The 23,151-nt window shown below is 36.7% G+C and overlaps 1 protein-coding gene across 10 annotated transcripts; it reads left to right on the plus strand.

The window, feature by feature from the left end:
* LOC122631862 (triple functional domain protein) lies at positions 1 to 22,673 on the plus strand. 10 transcript variants are annotated; one of them, XM_043818023.1, is made up of 35 exons: positions 19 to 578; positions 1,401 to 1,693; positions 2,096 to 2,209; positions 2,519 to 2,840; positions 2,915 to 3,573; positions 3,880 to 3,984; positions 4,224 to 4,319; positions 4,844 to 5,022; positions 5,124 to 5,271; positions 5,359 to 5,550; positions 5,629 to 5,832; positions 5,946 to 6,230; positions 6,328 to 6,654; positions 6,728 to 7,139; positions 7,219 to 7,457; positions 7,594 to 7,895; positions 7,982 to 8,228; positions 8,318 to 8,509; positions 8,594 to 8,857; positions 8,952 to 9,308; positions 11,930 to 12,341; positions 13,279 to 13,348; positions 14,307 to 14,988; positions 15,049 to 15,132; positions 15,199 to 15,551; positions 15,692 to 15,851; positions 15,980 to 16,207; positions 16,385 to 16,573; positions 16,872 to 17,104; positions 19,173 to 19,434; positions 20,508 to 21,048; positions 21,141 to 21,672; positions 21,748 to 22,083; positions 22,201 to 22,393; positions 22,462 to 22,673. In XM_043818023.1, the coding sequence occupies exons 2-35, from the start codon at positions 1,433 to 1,435 to the stop codon at positions 22,567 to 22,569; spliced, it is 9,288 nt and encodes a 3,095-aa protein (XP_043673958.1). In that variant the 5' UTR covers positions 19 to 578; positions 1,401 to 1,432; the 3' UTR covers positions 22,570 to 22,673. The 10 variants fall into 10 exon arrangements, 8 of the variants coding, with proteins under 8 accessions (XP_043673966.1, XP_043673958.1, XP_043673960.1 ...); XM_043818025.1 differs by having other exon boundaries at positions 2,930 to 3,573; XM_043818024.1 differs by lacking the exon at positions 19 to 578 and adding an exon at positions 837 to 920.
* Positions 22,674 to 23,151: the final 478 nt, after the last annotated feature.

The following is a 23,151-nucleotide window of genomic DNA, read 5'->3' on the forward strand; positions in this document are numbered from 1 at the left end:
ATACACAACAACGCAGCAGTTACAAGCGTATGCGCATGCGACCACTAATATATATCCTATAATATGTATATTTCAAGGAATATGGTGGACCTTTTCAAGGTCACAAATTTTCAATATCGCGACATTAAAGACGCCTTACGCGAGTGTCATTACTGGGTTAAGCTGTGACCGAAATACAGTGGAAGAATAAGAGTGCGTATTTGCTGTATCGGTTTATTGCCTAAATTTGTCTTCGATATTCATGGATTTTGTATTCTGTAAAAATTTAAAGATCGTGCTGCCGCCTGCGAGGCGTCAATACAGAAGAGCGAACTGAGTGTAATTTAGAAATCGCGTGGATTATCGTATGAAATAAAATAGGATTAAGAACCAAGCTTGATAATATAAATTAAAGATGGCACGGTTGAGCGTTGGTGCATTATCGATGTGGTCAAATAAATATGATTCCGTATGAAAGCTAATGATTCGCCATAAATATGTGTAGAAGCCATAAGATCTTTCTTCGATGGAATGCAGGTACTTCACCGAAGAAGGAAAGAAAATTTTATCCTGCGAATCTCTGACTGAGAATTAGATAGGTAAGTAAGTATTCTTTCGTTATAACATCTAACCTATGTGATCGTCACACACAGTGATGACGGTTAACGTGCTTAACAAACAACGGTATTGTCGCAAATCGGTGCAACGGTCATTGAAAGAGAGAAAAAGAAAGAGACATGTACACATACAAAAGCGTGCGCGCGCGCGCGCACTTGTTCTCTCTCTCCCCTCTCTCTCTCTCTCTCTCTCTCTCTCTCTCCCTCTCTTTCTCTCATACACACAAAGCTGTATAATACGTAGCAAGTCTAACGCGATATGGCCGCTGCTCTGTAGAATTCGTTTGACGATCCAAGAAATTTATCTTGAAAGTGAACTTAGATGTAATTAATTTAGATTGAATTTTCAATTTCTTATTCTTCAACTATAGGTTAATTCATCTTTATGTTAGACACTGTTTATTGTTGTATCTGTGTTTTCAAAAGCACGATATAAGACACGTGTATGAGCTTTCTTTATGCATAGCTTTTCTACGATTTAACGTTCCAAATGCTTCTTTAGATTACATCTATTACGAACATTTATTTTTCTTAAAAAGTGACCGATGTCCCTTAGATTTTAGGTGTTAGATTTCTACATCTAATATACAGCCTATAATATTTTCATTTATAATCATCGCATCGTATTAATGCATTAACTTCGGAAAATATGAGTTTACTAAAAATTTTGAAATTCAACATTGTCATTATAACAAAAATTATTTATTATCATGATTTGTAGTCATAACATATATCATTATATGTTTGCTTTATGTTTTTAGTTTATGAAGTGTTTTATTGCGTTCAATGTATGTTTTTATATAGATCATAAGCAAACTATATACACACTTAACACAATGGATGGCACAAGGGCAGCAGATGTCCTACCCTTGCTTCAAGAACGTTTGGCTATACTACCAGGTGGACGAGATCGTAGAGGAGGTCCAGTTATTGTTTTCCCAACTACTCCTAGAAGAGAACGTGCAAAACCAGAAGATTACCGTCGTTTGTTGCAATATCTTTTAGCCATTCCTGATGATGAAACCAGAGATCTAGGATTTACTGTGATAGTGGATATGCGTGGTGCTACTTGGGATTCTGTGAAAACAATTTTAAAGGTTTTGTTATGACATTTAAATTTTAATTTACGCTTAGAAGTTTTGTAAACAGTTAAAAAATATATTTGCAAAAAGATATGTAATATTAAAACAGTAGCATTCTCTTTAGAGAAATAATATTTTTATTTATTTTTACTCAATCAAGTATATTTTGTATAAAATTTAATTAAAATATAATAACACACAGTTTTTTCTATTGTTATAATAAGATAATAGATATTAAGATAATAGTAAATTTTTTAGTAAACATTTTATATTTATTTGATTAATATATTTTTTTTTATACAAATACTTTAAAATATTTTTTTTATACATACACATAAGAATATTCTACATTGCATAAATGCGAAAGTTCTTAATAAACTAATTTCTTTTTTTGTTTTTTTTTTATTACCATTTAAGGTATTACATGAATACTTTCATCAATCGGTCTATGTTGCATTCATCATAAAGCCAGAGAATTTTTGGCAGAAACAAAGGACATCATTGGCTAAACAGAAAAAGTATAACTTTGAGGTAAATAAAAAATTTTCTATCATTTGTATTAAATTTTTTGAATTTTATCTTTGATATATTTATTCTTAATTTGAGCATTACATGTACTGATGTAGACAGTGTAATGCTGCATGTTTTGTTACAAACATTAAGTGCACAAAGAACACATTTCGAAACATGTACAAAGTAAATATCCAATTCTGTGTAAATTTTTATATGCACTTATTTTTTGCACTTAAGCTGTTTAAATCAAACTAAAGTTATAAATAAACCAGTTTTTTTTTTTGTGATATAAAAAATTCTTTAAATTAATTTTTTTACTAATTTCAGATCAATACAATTAGTTTAGAAGCTCTAACAAAAGTTATAGATCCTTCTCAACTGACATCTGATTTGGATGGTTCATTAGAGTATGATCATGCTCAATGGATCCAAACAAGATTAGCTGTAGAAGACTTCACTTGGCAAGCTGCTGATCTTTTAGATAGGTTGGACGATTTACAAGAAGACCTTAGTCGTAATGATTTTGCTGATGACGTTGGAGGTGCTAAACATGGTATTGACCTCCACAATGAGATGAAAAAGAAAATTTTGAAAATTCCTGTAGAAGAAATCGAAGTTGTTGCTCAACGTTTACTCCAAAAATTCGACAGTAATATGCATTTTACACTTTAATATACTGCTTTTTATGATTATATTAAGTTAACAAATATTTGCCTTGTTTAGGCATGTCAACGCCAGGTGGGGAGGGAGGAAGTATCGAAAGCGGTGCTGCGGGCGGAACAGATTCAGACGGTCAGGCATTAGCGACATTAGTTATACAGCATTTAGACTCTGTTCATGCAGCCCAACAGCATCTCTTGCAATTGTGGCACATCAAAAAAATGAAATTAGATCAATGCTTTCAGTTACGCTTGTTTGAGCAAGATTGTGAAAAAATGTTTGACTGGATTTGTCATAATAGAGAAGGATTTCTTGCTAATTATGTGGAGATCGGACGTTCTTATCAACTTGCAAAGAATTTGCAAGAGGAACATAAACATTTTACCATGAGTTCAATGAATGTTTATGTGAATATCAATAAAACCCTTACAATGGCTGCGAGATTATTAGAGACGCAACATTATGCAGCGGGTCATGTACGAGCCGTTGCGAGTCGATTGGATAGAGCTTGGAAGGAATTTGCGGCTGGTCTCGATGAACGTACTGCTGTTCTTGGCCTAAGTGTAGTGTTTCATCACAAAGCAGAGCAATATGTCGATAGTGTTGTTGGTTGGAGTCAAGCTTGTGATGCTAGCAATCTGCCTAATGAAATTCCTGTTCTCGAATCTCACATAAGACAGCATCAAACTCTTTATGAAGCAATGTGTCAAGCATATACAGAGGTAAAATATTTGACTTATAATATCTACTGGTATTTTAAATTTTATTTTTGCTTTACTAGAAAGTTTCCTTCCACAAATTAATACAATTATTAAAGGAGTGTTAGGAGTAATAAATAAATATGAAATAGAGATAAACACTAGGAAAATTAAATGACATTTCACTTAAACGGACGTATAATTAATAGTGTATTTGCGACGTTACTGAATAAAAAAGATAATATCTTATTAATGGTATCGTTATAAAATAATGAGTAAACATTAAAATCATAAAATAAAAATTTTGTATACAAATCTAATATTCGACAGGTTTACAATGCATATCAGGCTCTTTTGAGTGGACTAGGCTCCATGCTGCAAGTATGTCATAGCAGAAGTACAGTCCATCGTTTGGATACATTTTACACTAATTATGTACGAAACAATTTTTTTCATTACTTCTAGTCGGTGAATATTCTTGCTTGGTATTTGGGTGCGGTTAAAAGCAACAGCCTTGTCTAAATCTTATGCAATAATTAACATAGGTTGGACTAAACACTTGTTATTATGGACTTGTTAGGATGGAAGCTTTTATCATGAAACAAAGTTGAATTTCGTTTAATCGGTGAAAGGCGCCTAATTTTGGAATGAATTCGTAAAATACTGTTGTTTAGGTGCATAGTACCAGTAAGAAGCTTCTTTATCAACTGGATCATCTTGTGCAAGTCTGTAACCAACCACAGGGAATAGACCACACCATCCGCAAACATGTATGTCACTTAGTGTTTGGGAAAATATATAATTTCATTAATTTAATTCTCTTTATTGCATTAAAAAATTGTACATTTTCGTCCATATATTCGTGCATAATTCATAACAGATTCTTCTTCATTTTCTACAATTAGTTTCCTATAATTGCTTGTGCATGCAATTGATAAAGAGACTATGTAACTTCATTATGACTGCAAGCATGTAATGTAAGCAAATACTTTAACTGTCAGTCTTAAAGTCTCAACCATAACTTAGAAATTAATTAAATACGTATTAATATCTATTTGTATATTACTTACTATTTTATCTGTTATAATTATTTTTTATATGAAAATATCAAGGATAAATAACATTTATCTTTATATATAAATCTTGTATTTATTTTACATTAATTTATATCTGCAAGTATTTGCTTATGTAATGACAAGTGTAATTATTACATGGCATACATATTAATATATTTTTTGGCTTTAATTAATTTTACATATTATATACGAAATTTGTGTCTCGTTTTTATGCATAGAGCCAAGATGGACATAATGCAGAAAGTCATGGTGGTATGAGTGGAAATCCAGCTGCAGATTACAGTGAGGGTGCATCCCATGTGTTAGCAGTTATTCATCAAATTTTAGGTCATCATAGAACATTGGAAGCTCGTTGGCACGCACGCAAAGTTAAATTACATCAACGTCTTGCTTTGAGGTACTTACAATTTTCTTAATTTTTGTTAAAGAATATCGCGTAATTTATTTGTTATGTGGTATTAAAATGATTCCATTTATTTCGTTTCTTTCAATTTACAGATTATTTCAAGAAGATGTAAAACAAGTTCTTGATTGGCTAACTAATCACGGAGAAGTTTTTATTCGTAAAAATACAGGTGTAGGACGAAATCTTCAAAAAGCAAGAGTATATCAAAAAAGTCACGAACACTTTGAGAATGTTGCACAGGTAATACGCTATTTTACATAGATAAAATCTGCGTTAATCTGGAACAGTATTTACGTCATGTCATTATTTATATACACGTTTTTACAGAATACTTATACGAATGCAACAAAATTGCTTACTGCAGCAGAGGAATTAGCTCATACAGGAGAGTGTGCTGCCGATGAAATATACGCGGTAGCACAAGAATTGGAATCTCATGTTAGTAGATTTGCCGCGAGAGTCGAACAACGGCGTCGCAGATTAGATCTGGCAGTAGTGTTTTACACTCATGAAAAAGAGGTATATATGTGTGTTATGATCGTCGAGTGATATTACTTGCCAAATGATTAATGTAAATTTTTTCTGCACGCGTTATAGCTAAGCGGTTGGGTCGATGAATTACGACAAGAGTTGCAGCAAGAGGAAGTTGCAGAAAATTTGGAAACAGCGGAAAGATTACTTGATCAATGTGCACAGCATAGAGCGTCGTGTCTTGAAGCTTGCGCTTCAACCATTGCGCAAGGTGAAGCATTGCTTCAAGAACTTCGAGAATCTACGGATGCACCCGATACTACAGGCTCTGTATGTATTAATCAATTAATGTATTTCAAACTTGAAAACTGTTCAAAATGTCAGAGTTTTTTTAAATCGCATTACGTATTTTATTTCATCTCGCGAATGCGAAAATATTTCAGATATCTGCTGTAGAGAGTGCTCTTGATAGATTGGCTGGCTTACGGCAAGAATTGGAAGAATTATGGGCGACAAGAAAGTTAAGGTTAGAATTGTGTTTACGATTGCGCGTTTTCGAGAGAGATGCGTTAGAAGCCAGTGGTCAACTCGAAATGTGGGCACAAGACTTACAGGGATCTCCTCGCGAAGGTTCACCTGAACAGCTATTGCGTGTACACAATGACGGTGTTGCTCATATGCAAAATACTACGTTTCAAGTGTTACAACAAGGTCAAGAACTTGCACAGGTAAAAAAATTCTATTGATATTATTTTAAAAAATGATCCATATAGACTACTTTATAAAAAATCTTTTTTATGATATTCTATTTTGTTACGATCATAGGTTCTAGAACAAGCCGGAGTTTGTATCATGGCAGATGGTCAGCATAGCGCTACGGCAAGAGTTCAAGTGCTTCTCGAATTTTTAAACGAAAGAGAAATGGATGCAGAAGACCTTGCAGAAATGCGAAGAGTTCGACTTGAACAGGCCGCGCAGTTGGTACAATTACAAACAGATGCCACGCATGTAGCTAACTGGATTAGGAATGGAGAAGCTATGCTTTTAGCTTCTTTAAGGGTTCCCGAAAATTTACAGGACGCCGAACAACTGCGATTAGAACACGAGCAGTTTCAAGTCGCCATAGAGAAAACGCATACCTCTGCTGTACAGGTAATTACGAATTGTGCTTTATCTTTTTATATCAATTATAAATATTTGTTATGTTATAATCGTGTCTTCGTAGGTAAAACATAGAGCTGATGCATTAGTAAGCGCAAACCATTATGATCCGAAGAGTATCCGAGAAGTAGCTGAAGATGTCACTAAAAGATGGCAACAATTGGTAACTTGTGCAGAAGAGAGGCATAAATTAGTAACCGCGAGTATAAATTTTTATAAAACAGCGGAACAAGTTCGATCGGTTCTCGATAGTTTAGAGCGTGAATATAAAAGGGACGAAGACTGGTGTTCCGGTGGGGAGAAAGGCGGCCAAGTACCTACTCTTGTGGCTAAACATCAGGAACAAAAAGAAGCATTTTTGAAAGCGTGTACTTTGGTGCGAAGAACTGCCGAGACATTCTTAAAGTATACTAATCGCAGTCTACAGTTTTACAATTATCAAGCAAATAGTGTTGGGTCAGAGAACAAAGTAAAAAGTTAGTGTCTTAAATTGGGATAAGTTCAATTGTAATTCTCCTTTAACACATTTTTATTTTTCTATTATCATGTTCATAGATATCTTAGAAGAATTGTTAAGTAAAGAAAATAAAGTACTCGAATATTGGACTCAACGAAAGAAACGCTTAGATCAATGTCATCAATATGTTCTTTTTGAGCGTAGTGCAAAACAAGCCATTGAATGGATAAGGGAGACTGGTGAATTGTATCTTGCAACGCACACAAACGTCGGAAAAAATCGTATAGAAAACGAGCAATTGTTACAAGAACATAACGAATTTAAAGGTGCAGCAAAGGTAAAATATTTTTAAAAAGAAAAAGCTAATGTTCATACATTAATAATCTTTATTTCGTTTCATCGTTAAATATAATAATAATAACATAATATATAAATATACACTTGATTTGTCATAATTATTGTTTACGTTATAGGAAACTAGGGAAAGAGTAAAATTGCTGATTCAGCTAGCAGACAATTTAGTTGAAAAAGGACATGCTCATGCTGCTGTTATTAAACAATCAGTGGCAGAGGTGGATCAACGTTATAAAGATTTTAGCATGCGAATGAATTGCTACAAGACACAAATTGAAGATGATTTGGGTATACAATCCGACGATGGCCATAAAGATTTAGCTATAGACCGTAATTCCGATCCTTTATTGGAAGAGAAAATTAAGGGAAAAGATTTAAAAGAATTGAACGAAGAAAAGCGAAGATCAGCTAGGCGAAAAGAGTATGTTTCATATTAACTTTACAAAATTGAGAAAAGACGAGATTTGTGTATATTTTTGTAAATATATTTTCTTTATTTTAATTCAGGTTCATTATGGCCGAATTGTTGCAAACCGAACGTACATATGTTAAAGATTTGGAAACTTGTATTCGCTGTTTCTTGGAAGAAACGCGTAATGGAAAGGGAAACGTACCAACAGGATTGCAAGGTCGAGAATCTATAATCTTTTCTAATATGGAAGAGATACATCAATTTCATAGCAATATATTCCTTCGTGAGTTGGAAAAATATGAAACTATGCCCGAAGACGTTGGACACTGTTTCGTAACTTGGGTAAATAACATGTTATTTAATAAAATTGTGGAATAATCTAATAAATTATTTTCGTGACCGTTTATAAAATAATACGTTGTTGTTTGTAGGCTCCGAAATTCGATATGTATGTGACTTATTGTAAGAATAAACCAGAAAGTAATCAATTATTAGTTACGCATGGAGGTACATGGTTTGAAGAATTACAGAGGAAACAAAAAGTTGAACACCCAATTGCTGCATACCTCATAAAACCAGTGCAAAGGATCACGAAGTATCAGCTTTTGCTTAAGGATCTTCAAGTACGTAAATATAATTGGAAGACAATTTTGACCGATTCTCTCGTAAATACAAATGCTTTATAATATTAATATTTTTGAATACAGGCTTGCTGTCAAGAAGGACAAGGTGAAATTAAAGATGGGTTGGAAGTGATGTTGAATGTGCCTAAAAAAGCAAACGATGCCTTACATTTAAGCCTATTAGAGGGTTGTGATGTCAGGATAGATACTCTTGGAGATGTAGTATTACAAGATTCATTTACGGTATGGGATCCAAAGCAGCTGATCAGAAAAGGCAGAGATCGTCATATATTTCTTTTCGAATTATACTTATTGTTTAGTAAAGAAGTGAAAGATTCAGCTGGAAAGGTTTGTATATTTGACAAAATACAATTTATAATTGTAGATAGTCTGTAACATAAATTTTATGTTAGCCATATGTTTTTTTTTTATGATTTATCAGGTAAAATATATTTACAAAAGTCGTTTAATGACTTCTGAATTGGGTGTCACCGAGCACATCGAAGGAGACGAATGTAAGTTTGCCGTATGGACTGGAAGAGCACCAACCGGCGACACCCGTGTGGTTTTAAGAGCGAATTCCATGGAGGCGAAGCAATTGTGGGTCAAGAGATTGCGCGAAGTAATACAAGAAACGTACTTCAGCTTGAGCATGCCGAAGAGTCCTGCCAAGAAGAGTTCAAGCCAGCGATCGAGTAGAGATTTGGAGGAATGTGCATCTTTGAACGACAGTGTGGAAAATTTGGACAGGAACTCATTGGCTTCGTTTGGTTCGACAAATACAACGGATTCAGACAAGGTAACTATCGTATTTTATGTCGTAGAAAGCGGAAATTGATCGTTTTAGCGTACATTTGTTCCTTACATCCTGTGACAAGTAGAAGATGTTATTTTAGCTCGTGAAACGATCGTTTATATAATAGTTTAATCGCATCACGTAAAACGATGTGTGCGTCTCTTAATAAATGATATAGCGAAAAAAAATATATTTAAAAAAATAAACGTATTTTTTGACTAAAAAATAATATACATTTTGAAACGAAAAAGAAAAAGAAATGATTGTCGGCAATCTTCCTTCTGAAATTGATTTTCAAGGGTTTTGTACGCAATGCAGTAGGATTTAATTTACTAAATCGTACGACATCCTGCAGTCGAGGACGAGACGTTAAAATCAGCTGCCCCGGTTAGTTGGTGACTGCGCACTGAGAATTTCCCCGAGGAGAAAACATCGATGAAAGGCGTTATCGAACATCCCTCCCTTCTTCCTCTCGATAAGCCCATTCCACCTACCGAGGCATTTGGAGAGGCGCTCACGGCGTTGATACTCGATTCTAGGAAGGGTGCGATTAGTACGGGCGCGACTGTCGGCCCGGACAGACTCGTTTGGAGCGTCGCGTCTCGTCCCGTCCTGACCTACCTTACATATACTGTTCTCCCTGTTTTTCTCTTGTCTCTCGTCTCTTGTCACACGTCACGTCTTTTCTCGGCTTGTCTCGTCTTGTCTTTTCTCGTCACACGCGTTTTCTTTTTAACGGTGAAACGTATCTCGCGCGTCAAAAAAAAGCAAAGAGAAAAAAGACCCACTCGAAAATGGCTGTCGGCTGTTTGCGCCGATGTATCCTTCCTTCGTCGTTCTATTTCTCTCTTTACGAACCCTTTATCGAATTTCGTGTACGAATCATTGCGTATGAAAGACAGTAAGTCGTAAGGAAATATCATTATGACGTCACCAGCCGGAAAACCGGCAACGATCGCCCAAAAGGCACGCAGAAAGATCTCTTTACCATGGTTCAGACAGACCTCGGTTACACCACCTCACGCGACCCTCGCCAGGCAGCACACCATCGACACCCCGGGCTCTTTTCAAGCTCGGCTTTTGCGCCGCCAACCCTCTCTGTCTCAGGTATTCTCTCTCTCTCTCTCTCTCTCTTTCTCTCTCTCACTTTTTTTATATTCTCCCTTCCACCCTCCCTCTCTCTTTCTTTTTTCTCCCTTTCTTTCGTTATTTTTTCCCTTTTTTTTTCTTCTTTTTGTCCTTTGTCCTTTTACTCGCCATCCCGTCTGTGACATCTCGATCGTGCGCGTGAGCGCACGGTTAAGCGCATCCAACTGTAATCGATGTTTTCACTATTGGACCTTCCCGAATTTATCGCTAGTCATCTAATACGCCATAATTTGTTTTCTTTTAAACGAACACAACTCCGATAGTTAAGTTTATTTTTCACCGTCGTCACTCTTTTACTCAACAACCTCGCTAAAGATCATTGATGTTAGCTTGCATTATTAGCTTTTTATGTGCCAATTCGCGAGCAGTTTTTTGCAACCAATTCTTGCGAACTATTGCCCTTGAGTGCCACGTTGTGCTTGCGCGAATCATTTCCTAATATAGACGTAGGTTAAATGTAATAACCGCAACATATAATCGCTCGTCGACCGCGAAAAGAACGATAAAGAAAACTCTCTCATGGGATCGCTCGCTAACGGTACAAATTATGGTATTTACGGCATTTATTCGTATGCCATCTGACGTATTAGACATTAGAAATTATAATCGTTTGATCCTGAGACTTGGAAACTAAGAGTTTTTGGCGAGCATGACTTTACCTAAATATATTTTGTTCTATTAAATTAGACATTTTTGTCAATCGTATGAATGTTTACCTGTACTCGGTCCTTTGGACTTCTCGTACATATCCGTATGGGTTCGAACTAATACGGATTTTGGCGCGTGGAATATTCTATTTTCGTCATGGAATGCGCGAATACGAAAGAGAGAAAGAGAGAGAGAGAGAGAGTGAGAAATTAAGAAAGAAAAAAAAGAAGAGAGAGAGAGAGAGAGAGAGAGTCGGGCTGAGGACAGTCCAGATAAAACGTGTTCGTTTTTCTTTTCTTAAAAATACGAAACTGAAACGGAATATTGATATTTCGATAAATCATAAATATTAGCTTCCTAACTAAAATTATATACCGTTCTTACATTGTTCTTTTATCCTCCTAATTGCAGCGAACTTTTTTATGGACGCGTACACATAATCTGAATCTACTCTAAGAAGTTTTCCTGTTTCGAATAAATGACTCCTTGTACTCTAAAAATGAAGCACTCTTCTCGTAAATATCGTCTAAACGATTACACGGACCGATCGAACCTATTTCAGCGAACGTAGCACATTAGACGCTCCAACGGTCCGTAAATTCAAAGACGATTTCTCGATGATGTCGGTTCCAAGTTTGTATCTGCGTATGGCGTGTACTCTCTCTCTCTTTCCACTCATAAAATCCGGTACCCTGATGCGTTCGTTTGCTTACTTTCCCACGTTAAAATACTTCGTTCTTTCTTTCTGTGGAGTGAACCATGAATAGAAAAATACGAGAAAATAAATTAGAAAGACAAATTGCTATTTTTTCGATTTTCATTCTTAGACTGGTGTAGCCGAAATGACTTGGGTCGTTGCGGATCATCTAGCAGCACCAGGATCTAGAGAGCTGACGGTGACAAAGGGCCAGCAAGTGGAAGTCTTAGAAAATGGTAGCGGTAATGGAAATGCCAGTGGAATCGTTGGTACTGGTGAATGGACATTGGTACGTTTACCACTCGTACCGGGACAAACAGATCCACCAGCAGAAGGTCTTGTACCTACGAGCGCTTTGAAACAACCACCAAGTAATTCCTGTAAGACCTCACCATCGAGAAAGCCACCCAGTCAACAACAAACATTGCTTCAACAGCAGCAACTTAATCAATCGGTGATCGGTCAACAACAACTCGTTGTGGTAGTCGGTACAGCGGCATCATCCCCAGCTTCGACTTTAACACCGTCGAGCGAAGAATTGGGTAAGTTTTTTCAGGAGTTGCTTTTCGATAATTGCCTTGGTAATGACACAATCGAGTTAACGTTCGACGGGTAGGAGAGAACAAGAGAATAGGCCACGCTTGATAATAGTTGAAAGAGGCAGATGACGAGATCCGTACTTGTACGTATACTAGGAGACCCGAGCGCTCGATCAATACGACGCACGGAACACGAATGTCCTTGACCACTTGGCAGCCCGGGGCCAGCGTCACGGTCAAACTGGCCGTCGATCATTCGACACGACCTATGGCAATTCATGATCAGAAAAGAAAGTATCCGTTGCTTTTATTTTTTTTTCGTGTCTCAAACTGTCAAACTAGCAGAGGGGCGATGGACGATGCGGACCGACAATGAGGAAGGAGAAGGAGATGGATCGAAGAAAAATAAGCGAGGGCAAAGTACGATGAGGATGCTTCGAAGACATGACAAACTTTTTCCTTGAGAAGTTGAGAAGGCAGATAGAATGAAAGAGTCACGCAAGCTTTCTCTTAAGCCTGTGTGCTGCATCTAAAAATAAGAGAGCAACGTCGGCCCGATATCATAGAAGTATACCTCGATATATGAGGCGGTTACGCTTACCACTTTCGATTCACCCATTTTATTATCCCCGTTTGGATAGTAGAGATAATAATCGTTTATAAGTCTAGCGATGATACAATGATCTAAAATCCAAAGTCGATCGATTTTATTTGTACTCGCTTTGCAAAGGAGTTACGTAATGATATCAATGAAACTAAAGGATCGATAGAAATCGAATTTTCTCAAATAAGACAAAATTACTTTATGTCTAAATAAGATAGAACGTACGTTATAGTAAAATCGTGTATAAAGGAGTCCGATTGATATCTGTAGCATTACTGTTATCGCTATCGTTATCGCAAATGATTATAACGATCTTTGTCTTCTTATTGCTTTCAGAAATTATAGGAAGCGATGGCAGCTCAGCTAGTACCAGTTCACCTGGAAATAAAAGACGCGGTTTTAGCGGGTGAGTAGCTTTATAACGCGTTTATAGTGCGTTTCTGATTAATAACGAATTCTTTCAAACATAATATTCGTAGGAATATACGGTCGCGTGCAAATGTGTCGAATGATTAAATTCATCGATATCTTTTACGTATAGTGACATGCGAAAAGGTTATGTTTCTTTGTGGGTTCATATAAGTTATTAGTCTTTAATAATACCAAGATTAAATTGTTATATGCGCAGAAATAATGGAGACAACGTGATAATGTTATAAAGGATATGCCAATGAAATGTTAAGACGATTAATCATAACAATATTAACGTACATTATTTCTTTCGTAAAAATAATTGAATTTACTTTGCATCGGAATGTTCGAAATTTAACCTATAAATTTTGCACACATCAACGTGTACGTTTATTTTATATATAATAGACATTTAAAGTAATAAGCATGAGTTTATAAAATATTAAAGAATATGTTATAGACCGATATTTGTTTACGACAGTACATTTATATGTAAATAAGATGCATAACTCTCATAGACTCTGTAAGTCTGATACGGTAATATAAAATCATAACGAGTCGAAAGCACTTAACCTAATTACTAATAGAAAGCGCACGCTTGGTTATTAGCAATTGGCCAACGTGCATAGTGAGTGCCGAGTCAAACAGCATTGGACATAGTGGCGATTCTCTTTAACGCCTATCCCCGCTCTCATTGTTTTCACTGGCGACACGGCAGGCACAACTGTGTCCGCGTTTATTAATAGCAATAAAATGAAGATGATGTGGTAGGAGAAACGCGTTCGCTGCCAGTACGTTGCGTTTCTCTTCCTATCATTCGTCGCGTTCTCGAATTATGCCTTCCGATGCGTAACTCTTTAGGAAAGTAAATGATATCGTCGTGAAACTTGGATATCGTCGCGAAATTTCGTTAACGTGCTGGGTAATACGAAGAGTTCGTTGGTGTGTCGCAGGAGAAAGTGGTTACCACCTCCGCTGCGTAAACTCAGCCAAGGCAAGGTCGATAAGGTCGTCTCAACGTCGTCGTCGGCTGCGTCAACGGCTGCTGCCGCCACCGTTAACAGTGGCATTCCGCTAGCATCGACGTCTTTAACAACGGTGACGACAGCGACGACGACGACGACAACGACGACTGCTATTTCTTCTATTACTGCTACTACAACGGGAACGACGATAACGACAACGCCGACGACGACGGCAGCGGTGAAAAATACGACAACGGTGGCAGCGGTAACGCCAAGCGGCAAAAACATTGGATCCTTAAAGAAGAGCAGCTCGGACAAACGTTTCAAGCTGCCATCAGGAGCTGTTGAACAAAAACGTGCCGTTACTGTTTCTGCTGGAAACGTGAGGATTGTCTCCGAGTTTGAGCCTTTAACGGGAGCCGAGGAGGTTGAAAGAGAGGAAGAGGAGGAAGAGGAAGAAGAGGAAGAACACGTTGGAACTTCCGAAACGATATCTGCGACTTACGACGACGGTGAAGGTAACGTCTTTCACGAACAAAATGGCACCGAGGATGGTGAAGATGACTTGGAATTACCGCCACCGATGAAACCGATTACCGAGCCCATTTTAGTCGCTGCCGGTAATGGACCCCCTGGTTCAACGATACCCGACGAATTACCTGGAAAAAGAGTGAGTATACTAGCTCCGTTATTTCCATATTGCGTATTCTTATTTTTCTTATCCTTTTAGGCATCCGAGTGTTCCAGCAAAATACTCGACGGAGCCACAACGGCGGATTTAGCAGAAATCGAGCAGATCGTAAAGGAAAGGATGGTAAGTTTCGTGCGTTGTTTTATTTCATTTTGTTTTATTATTTCTTGATGAAACTTTTGATCATAGGAACAACACACCGAGAATCAAGAGAGGCATAGTCTGATGCGAACGGAAAGAACAACAGCAGGCGGTAGAGGCTCGAGCGATGGCGAGAATAATTATGCTCGTGCTACAAGTCCATCGCTTGTTTCTGAAGAATCCGATCCCGAAACTGCGGCTTTGACCAAAAGGCAATTTGTCATTCGCGAATTGGTCGATACAGAAAGAGATTATGTCAACGATCTCAAACAAATTGTCGAAGGATACATGATGTTAATGCGAGATCCAGAGAGCGACATTCCACTTCCTGAGGATCTTCGAGCGGGGAAAGACAAAATGGTATTTGGTAACATAGAAGCCATCTACGAATGGCACAGAGAGTGAGTATACGATTGCTGGCGCGACCCATTTCGTTTTCTCTCCTTTATCTTATTTTTTTTTTTCTTTGCGTATATCAACAAGTGAAAATTTTACGACTTGCGAGCCAACATGCTAACATAATAATCTCTTGTATTCTCAGCTTTTTTTTGAAAGCTTTGGAGAACTGCATAAAATGCCCGGAAGAACTCGGTCCTCTCTTTAAAAGATATGAGAGGAAGTTACATATGTACGTCGTTTATTGTCAAAATAAACCCGTTTCTGAATACATCGTGTCGGAATATATATATACTTACTTCGAGGTAATTACAATTATTTGTGCCATCTTTTTTTCAATGTAACAAACACGTCATTAATGCATTTTGTTACGTGTTAATGTATCTAAATTCTTTCTGGTCATGAGATATAATTATATTTCGATATACTATAGGAATTGAGGCAGAAACTTGGACATCGTCTGCAGCTTTGCGATTTGTTGATAAAACCCGTGCAAAGGATTACAAAGTATCAACTGCTCCTTCGTGAGGCATTGCGTTTGACCGAGCGTACTCAGAGATTATCAGAAATCGAAGGACTTAGAGCAGCGGTTCATGTTATGCGAGTTATACCAAAAGCGGCTAATGACATGATGGACGTGGGGAGATTGCAAGGTTTTGATGTAAGTTAAAAATATAAAATCAATTTCGAATGGTAGGTTAATCACTTGTTAGCATTTTTTTTTTTTAAGTGTTTACGTAACATTTACAATTCATGCTTATAATATATTCTTGAACGACATATTGTATGTTAGAGAGTTTTAGTATTTTACGTCCTCTTTTATTCTTTTCGTTTGAAGGGTAAAATAACAGCACAGGGTAAACTTCTGTTACACGGGCCTTTGTTAGTGTCAGAAATATCGAGCATGCCAACGAGAGGAAAAGAGTGGCACGTTTTTCTTTTCGAGCAAAATATTATCTTCAGCGAAGCTGTTGGTAAGAAGACTCAATTCACCAACCCAGCCTACATATATAAAGCTCATATACAGGTAATTTTTTCATATTTTTTATAACAACATGTATGCGATTTATCGCAAGAGAGTACGAATTATCGTTACTATAAACTTTGTATAAGTCGGATTGGTAATGTGAAAACGCTACGAAACTAAAAGAATTTGAAGTTCGATTCGTTCGAATAGATTTTATGGAAATAAATTGATTTGAGTTCATGCTCGATCCAAGTATTAAAATTTGATCGCGTATAAACATCGTCTATAAACATCGTAAAAAAAAAAAAAAAGAAAAAGAAAGAGAAATGTATGTATTCGCCGGTATGTTTTCGTGCAGGTAAACAAAATGAGTCTCGAGGATTCGTACGACGATCCGGACAAATTTATGATTCGATCTACGGATCCTCGAAAGCCCGGTCTAGGATTTTATTGCAGCGTAGTAGAAGAAAATGGACCTCGCAGACAGGAATGGGTAGATACGATTACTGATATCCTACAAACACAACGTGACTTTCTCAAGGCGATACAGTCACCGATTGCCTACCAAAAGGAACTTACCAAAGATCCACTGTAAGCGTCTCTATTTAACACTGAATTACACTGACTCTCTTAACACTCGACCTGTGAATATTCGTTCCGACATATTTTTGTATATTTTATATAAAAAAAGAGATACAAGCGCTGTAAGCTAGATAACCGTAGTCGTCACCTAAATCATCACCTTAGTCCTTTTCCCTTGGATTCTTTAGTCACTACCCCTAGCACATGATCGACGTTCCTTCGATTATTCAAGGATCTTTTCTTCGTTGTTGCCATTCTTGTTGTTGTTGTTGTTGTTATCGTTGTTGTTCCTGTTAACACATATCATCGTCACTCATCGGAATCGTCATCGTTATTATCATCGTTATTCTTCTTCTTATAACGATATGTATTGTCATTATTTATTCCGTCATCACTCGAAATAGAGATATACTTCGTTACTCCTTTTCAATACTTGTATTTTCCAAATTTCCGTCATTCCCGTAGCAGCACGAATAACTATGCAAAACCTTTACTTTACGTATTACATACATACATACATACCTTCGACCGAAAAACGATCTATGTATCTATACGCTGTCGACGAATTATAAAGTGAAATTCGACTTTGTATTAACGTAATAACTTATCCTAATGAAACTTCATCTAAAAGAAAGCACAAGAAAAAGAAGAAAAAAGTGAAAAATATGAAAAATATGAAAAACGAACGTGTCGAGATCGAAAGGAGACATATTTTAAGAATACCGTAAAGGAAGAACTTATACTTTGAGTCGAGTAAAATTCAAAAACGAAGTTAGACTTCTAGATAAATTAGAATCGGTTACGCCGAATGTCAAAGTACTTCTCCAATTCTAAATGGTTCACATTTTGGTCTTTTGTCCCCTTTCCCTTTCTTCTCTCAAGCTCTATGGATCGTTGTATTACTCTTCCACAGCCACCTCTCGCTTCCAAGGCCTGTAAACGAGCGTTAATCCGTTCCAATGTGCATATACATAGTGCGTGCGTACGCGCGTGTGTGGGTGGTGTCTGGGGATGTGCGTGCGTGAAAATGCCCGCGCGCGTGCGTTTACGTATGTAAGTATTGTATACTTACGTATACGAAAATGCGTACATCGCGTACGGCATACGATGTACAATTCCACGCCTGGGGTGTGTGCCACGCTACTTAATGATATAATTATCGAGAATGTACAATATATTTATAATAATTTTAATAACGTTTATAAATGCCACTATGAGGTATTTGGTGACGAGTACACTGTACATAGTACGTATTAATTCTCGAAAAGCATCAAAAAAGCAGGGCTATAATCAACTCGCGAAACGTAAATATTGTTTAGAATAAACTGTAAAATACGAAGACTGTGATTACAATGCGTCCTTCTTTCTCACGCCTACCTAATGTACCCGTGCATGCGACTAACGGCTTGTTTTATTATGATTTTCAGTGAACACAGTACTGCGAGAGACAATGTCGGACTCTGTTCTTTACGACTGTCGTTTCTTTTTCTCCTTTCTATGTTCCACAACTTTTGTATCTTCATGAAACAATCCTATTATTTGTTTCCCCTTTGATTGCCCACGGAAGAATTCAATATCGTTGTACGATTACACCTTTCGATATGGTCGTTGAGATTTTATTGTATTCCTTGAAAAGGAAGTGTTAAACGCTCTTTCTTTTCTCGAAGAACGTTTAAGTTTCCATTTCTATTATTTCCATTGATGCTAATTGTTTAAGTTCACAAACACGCGCACAAATACACACATACACACAGATTTATTGTTTGAATGTAAAACGAGACCAATTAGAAATTTTATTTCATTCGATATTATTATTTCTTATTATTGTTAACGAATGATTTATTTTTGTTCCTTCTTCCTGTTGATATCGCACCAAATTCATGTCAAGACTCGTTCGACTTATATTTGATGTTTTTGACAAACTTACTTCCTGATCGATCAAGTCAGATGCAATGATGATCCAAGTGATGCAATGACAATTGACCTGCTAGTATCTAAAAAAGTATAATGCTAGTTAAGACGAACCTTGACGCGTAGTACTGTGTTTTGTTTTCATTTATAATTTGCTGACATATAGCCGAGTTCCAACAACGGAGCCTGTGGTTCGAGAGACCATATCAGTAGCCCCGACGTTTTCGACAGCATCCCCTGGAACGATGAACAAAGAAAAGAGTATTCCTCAGCAGAAGATAACTCGACCGATTCAAAGGACTCAATACGGTGGTTTAGATTGCGAATTACCACGAACTCCAAGTCCGACAAAGAGTAGGCTTAACTTCCTCGATGGATTCAGGAATACTCTGCGCGCACGATCCCCAGTTCGTACTAATTCGATACCGGTGAGATATTTCTTAACGATTTATCGATTTTCATATTGATAATGCTAGCTGGATAATTCGCATTCTATAATTAGTATTCTTGATTGCAGCAAAGGGGCTCTTCTCCTTCTTGATGTCTGTCGCTAACTGCTATGTACTGCATTACCTTCTGTCGTCGCATCCACAAATCCTCGATCTTTTATTGTTAGAGAAATAGACCGAGCGAGACATTATCAGAAAAAGCGTACGATCGGGTCACTATTAGTTGTTGTGTTGTTGTCTTTTGCTAAGTGCACGCACGTTATAACTTTCGATCGGTTAAGAGTGTAACACCGTGAGATCGAGAAGCAAAAGAAGATTATTCTCCAACAACTAACACGCTAGCCTACCTAAAGTGAAAATATAGGATATAAAGCGACGGTTTTGATAGTATTACAGTACCCTAGGCTCGTTATTATTAGTGTTATTTGCCATAAATGTTCAGACTATTAACAACAAAATAATAATTATATACTACTGTATTACTATACAAAACCATCGGATCTACTACCATTATTTTTGCTACTGCTGTTACTATATATTACAACTATTATAATTACTACTGCTACTACTACCACCACCACCATAATTTATTACACTATTACCGTTTCTCTCTTTCTCTCTCTCTCTCTCTCTCTCTCTCTCTCTCTCTCTCTCTCTCTCTCTCTCTTTCTCTTTCTATCTATCTTTCTCTCCACTACTGTTATTGCTATGCCAGTTTCTACGGCATCAGCTACAGCTACTATTACCGTTATTAAAATCGTTACGACCACAATCATCACATTCTCTTCGTCATCACTGGTCGCTGCAACTGTCGTTACTACTGCTATTATTATTCTATTGCTACTAACTACTACTGTACTATCTGCTACCACTGCATCATCCAGATAACTACTTTTATACTTCTATAACTTTTGGTGAGCATGATAAAGCATTGAATGCGCTACTGTATCGGTAATTTGTTTGCATGAGAAATTTCACTAAAATTTATAACAATGTACAATCTATAAAAGAACGAAATGAGAAAACAGTGATTAAACGATGTTATTATTTAGGTCGTTCCGGGTGCCCGAGTAAGATTGGCAGCCGATTGGGGAAAACTACGTGCTGGTGACGAACTCGTCGTTTCTCGTTTGGATGGCCCTGGATTAGTGGTTTCACATCATAATGAGAAAGAAGAACTTTGGATACCAGCTAGCCTTGTTCCAAATTTGTCTATAAGTAGAGCGTGGTCCTTTCGTCCGAGCAAAGTAGATTCTAATAAGGATATCGTACAGCCACTAGAAAGATCTTTAGAAAAAAAAGGAGCACCTACGCTCCTAGCAAGTACAGGTCTGATAAAGGCAACCGCTGGCGAGGACGTTAGACTTTCGGTAGAAATTATTAATGTCGAAGCAGCAACCGTTACATGGAAGAAAGAAGATGAGAAAGATAATCGAATTATTAAAGAAGGCGATCGATATCGATTTGAACAGACCGCTACTTTTCTGTATTTAGAAATTGTAAGATGTCGTCATTCGGATTCGGGAATATACCGGTGTTACGTTGAACATGACACTGGTTCTTGTTGGACGGAGATTTCCCTTTTCATCACAGGTATGTACCGAAAATTATTCTAACTTTTAACGATTATTATATAAAATATAACGTGACAGAATAAACGATGATTTTCAAACAATTGTTTTTAGGCGTAAGTGGTAGTACGTGGGCACGAATCGTTGGTTCGACAAAAATCGAAATAGATTGGGAATATTCGAGTGTTGATTCATATAGTATAGAAGGTAGAACAGCACCTTCTCAAACTTGGGTTCTGATGGCAACGGACGTAAAACATCCACCGATGACTTTGGAATTACCACCTGGTGCATCTTATAGTTTCCGTGTTGTTGGAAAAAATGGAAACATTACTTCATCTTCCGCGGAAGTAACGTTGACTGGTTTCGAAGATAACTTAAATTGGGAAACCGAACAATTTATTGGAAGATATTTAGAACTAGATGAATTAGGAAAGGGTAGATTTGCAACTGTAAGACGTGCTAGAGATAAGGGAACGGGTCAAGAAGTGGCACTGAAACAAACCCCACGACACAAGCAACCACGTTCCCTAACTCGAGCCGAGTATGATTTGTTAGCGTCTAGTCATCATGGTAACATCATTAGAGCCTTTGCCCTATTTGAAAATGCTCCACGTCCAGGAATTGACACGATTGTACTAGAATTGTAAGTTATACCTAGAAATGTAATTCCTTGAAATGTTTAACACACCTGTTATATTTGGCTTTTCGATTTTACTAGAGTTCGAGGTCCAACGCTCTTCGTTTACCTTAGTAAAAAATCTGATTATACGGAAGGAATGGCCATCAAGTATGCGAGTCAGTTATTGTCAGCCCTTCAATGGTTACATAGACGTAACATAGCTCATTTAGATTTAAAACCTGAAAACGTACTGGTAGATCAAGATAGCGGTATAGTTAAATTAATAGATCTTGGCGAAGCAGTAAGAGGCCCAGTCGACGAAGTCGTACCGCCTGCTGATTTGGAATTCGCAGCACCAGAATTGGTACTTGGTAAACCTACGGGAACTTGTACGGATATGTGGGCTGCAGGTGTTTTCATTTATGTACTTTTAAGGTGACATATCAATTGATATTCTCGATTAAATCACAATGCTTTTTATATCGATTTGATGCTTATCAATTGCAATTATTATCGACAAAATAGACTTACTTGTTACATTTTACGTTTTAGCGGTGTATCGCCATTTCTAGATGATTCTGTAGAAGAAACCACTGCTAATATATTAAAATGCGATTTCTGTTTTCCCAATGAATATTTTGAAGCCATATCTAACGATGCAAAAGATCTTCTTGGAAGATTATTATGCTTACATGGCGAAGAAAGAGCTACCGCCGAAGCTACTTTAACATCACCTTGGTTTAAGGTAATAAAGGATCTTATGATAAAAAAACATTCATCTTAATAACACACTGAAAATGTTTTTGTCTATAGGCTCCGGCTAGTTCTGCAATATCGTCAATTAGATTGGCCGAATTTACCGAACGACGTGCGCATTGTTCCAAATCGCGACAAGATCATAATGAAAGATTCTATTCGTAATATTTTAAATAAATTAAAAATATCTCGAGCCTCCCCCCAAGTAATTTTATTGCATACATTGACTTAATAGTACTTAGAAGGATAATTTTTTTTTGTTTTTTTTTTTTTTTTTTTTTTTTTGTAAATAATAAGAGTTACTCGCAAGATGTACAGCACAAAAACTTTTTCTTATTTATCGTTTTCTTACCTATATCTTTAACAAAATTTTTTCAATAAAACATATATTTTTTATTTTGTTACACTTCGACGGTTCTAATTAATGTTTATATGTTCTGTATATTTAAGAGATATTAATAGAATATATTGAGAGATAGAAAAATCCTAGAAAACAGTTTGAAATGAACAGATGATATTAATAAGGATAGACCACATTTTTAATTTTAATGTACATAACTTTTGGGAAGAAAAAAGATACCCTTTTTTTGTTTTTTTAGAAACATATATTATTTATAAGATCAAACCTTTCTTTACTTAATAGAATATAATATAAAGCTTAAGTTAAAAATGTTTTCGATCGAAAATAATGAAACAGTTGTATTCTAGTGTAGATATAAAATGTAGTACCTTCAAGTCGAATATGAA

The sequence above is a fragment of the Vespula pensylvanica genome, chromosome 9 (genome assembly GCF_014466175.1).
Source record: "Vespula pensylvanica isolate Volc-1 chromosome 9, ASM1446617v1, whole genome shotgun sequence".
In the NCBI taxonomy this organism is placed as follows: Eukaryota; Metazoa; Arthropoda; class Insecta; order Hymenoptera; family Vespidae; genus Vespula; species Vespula pensylvanica.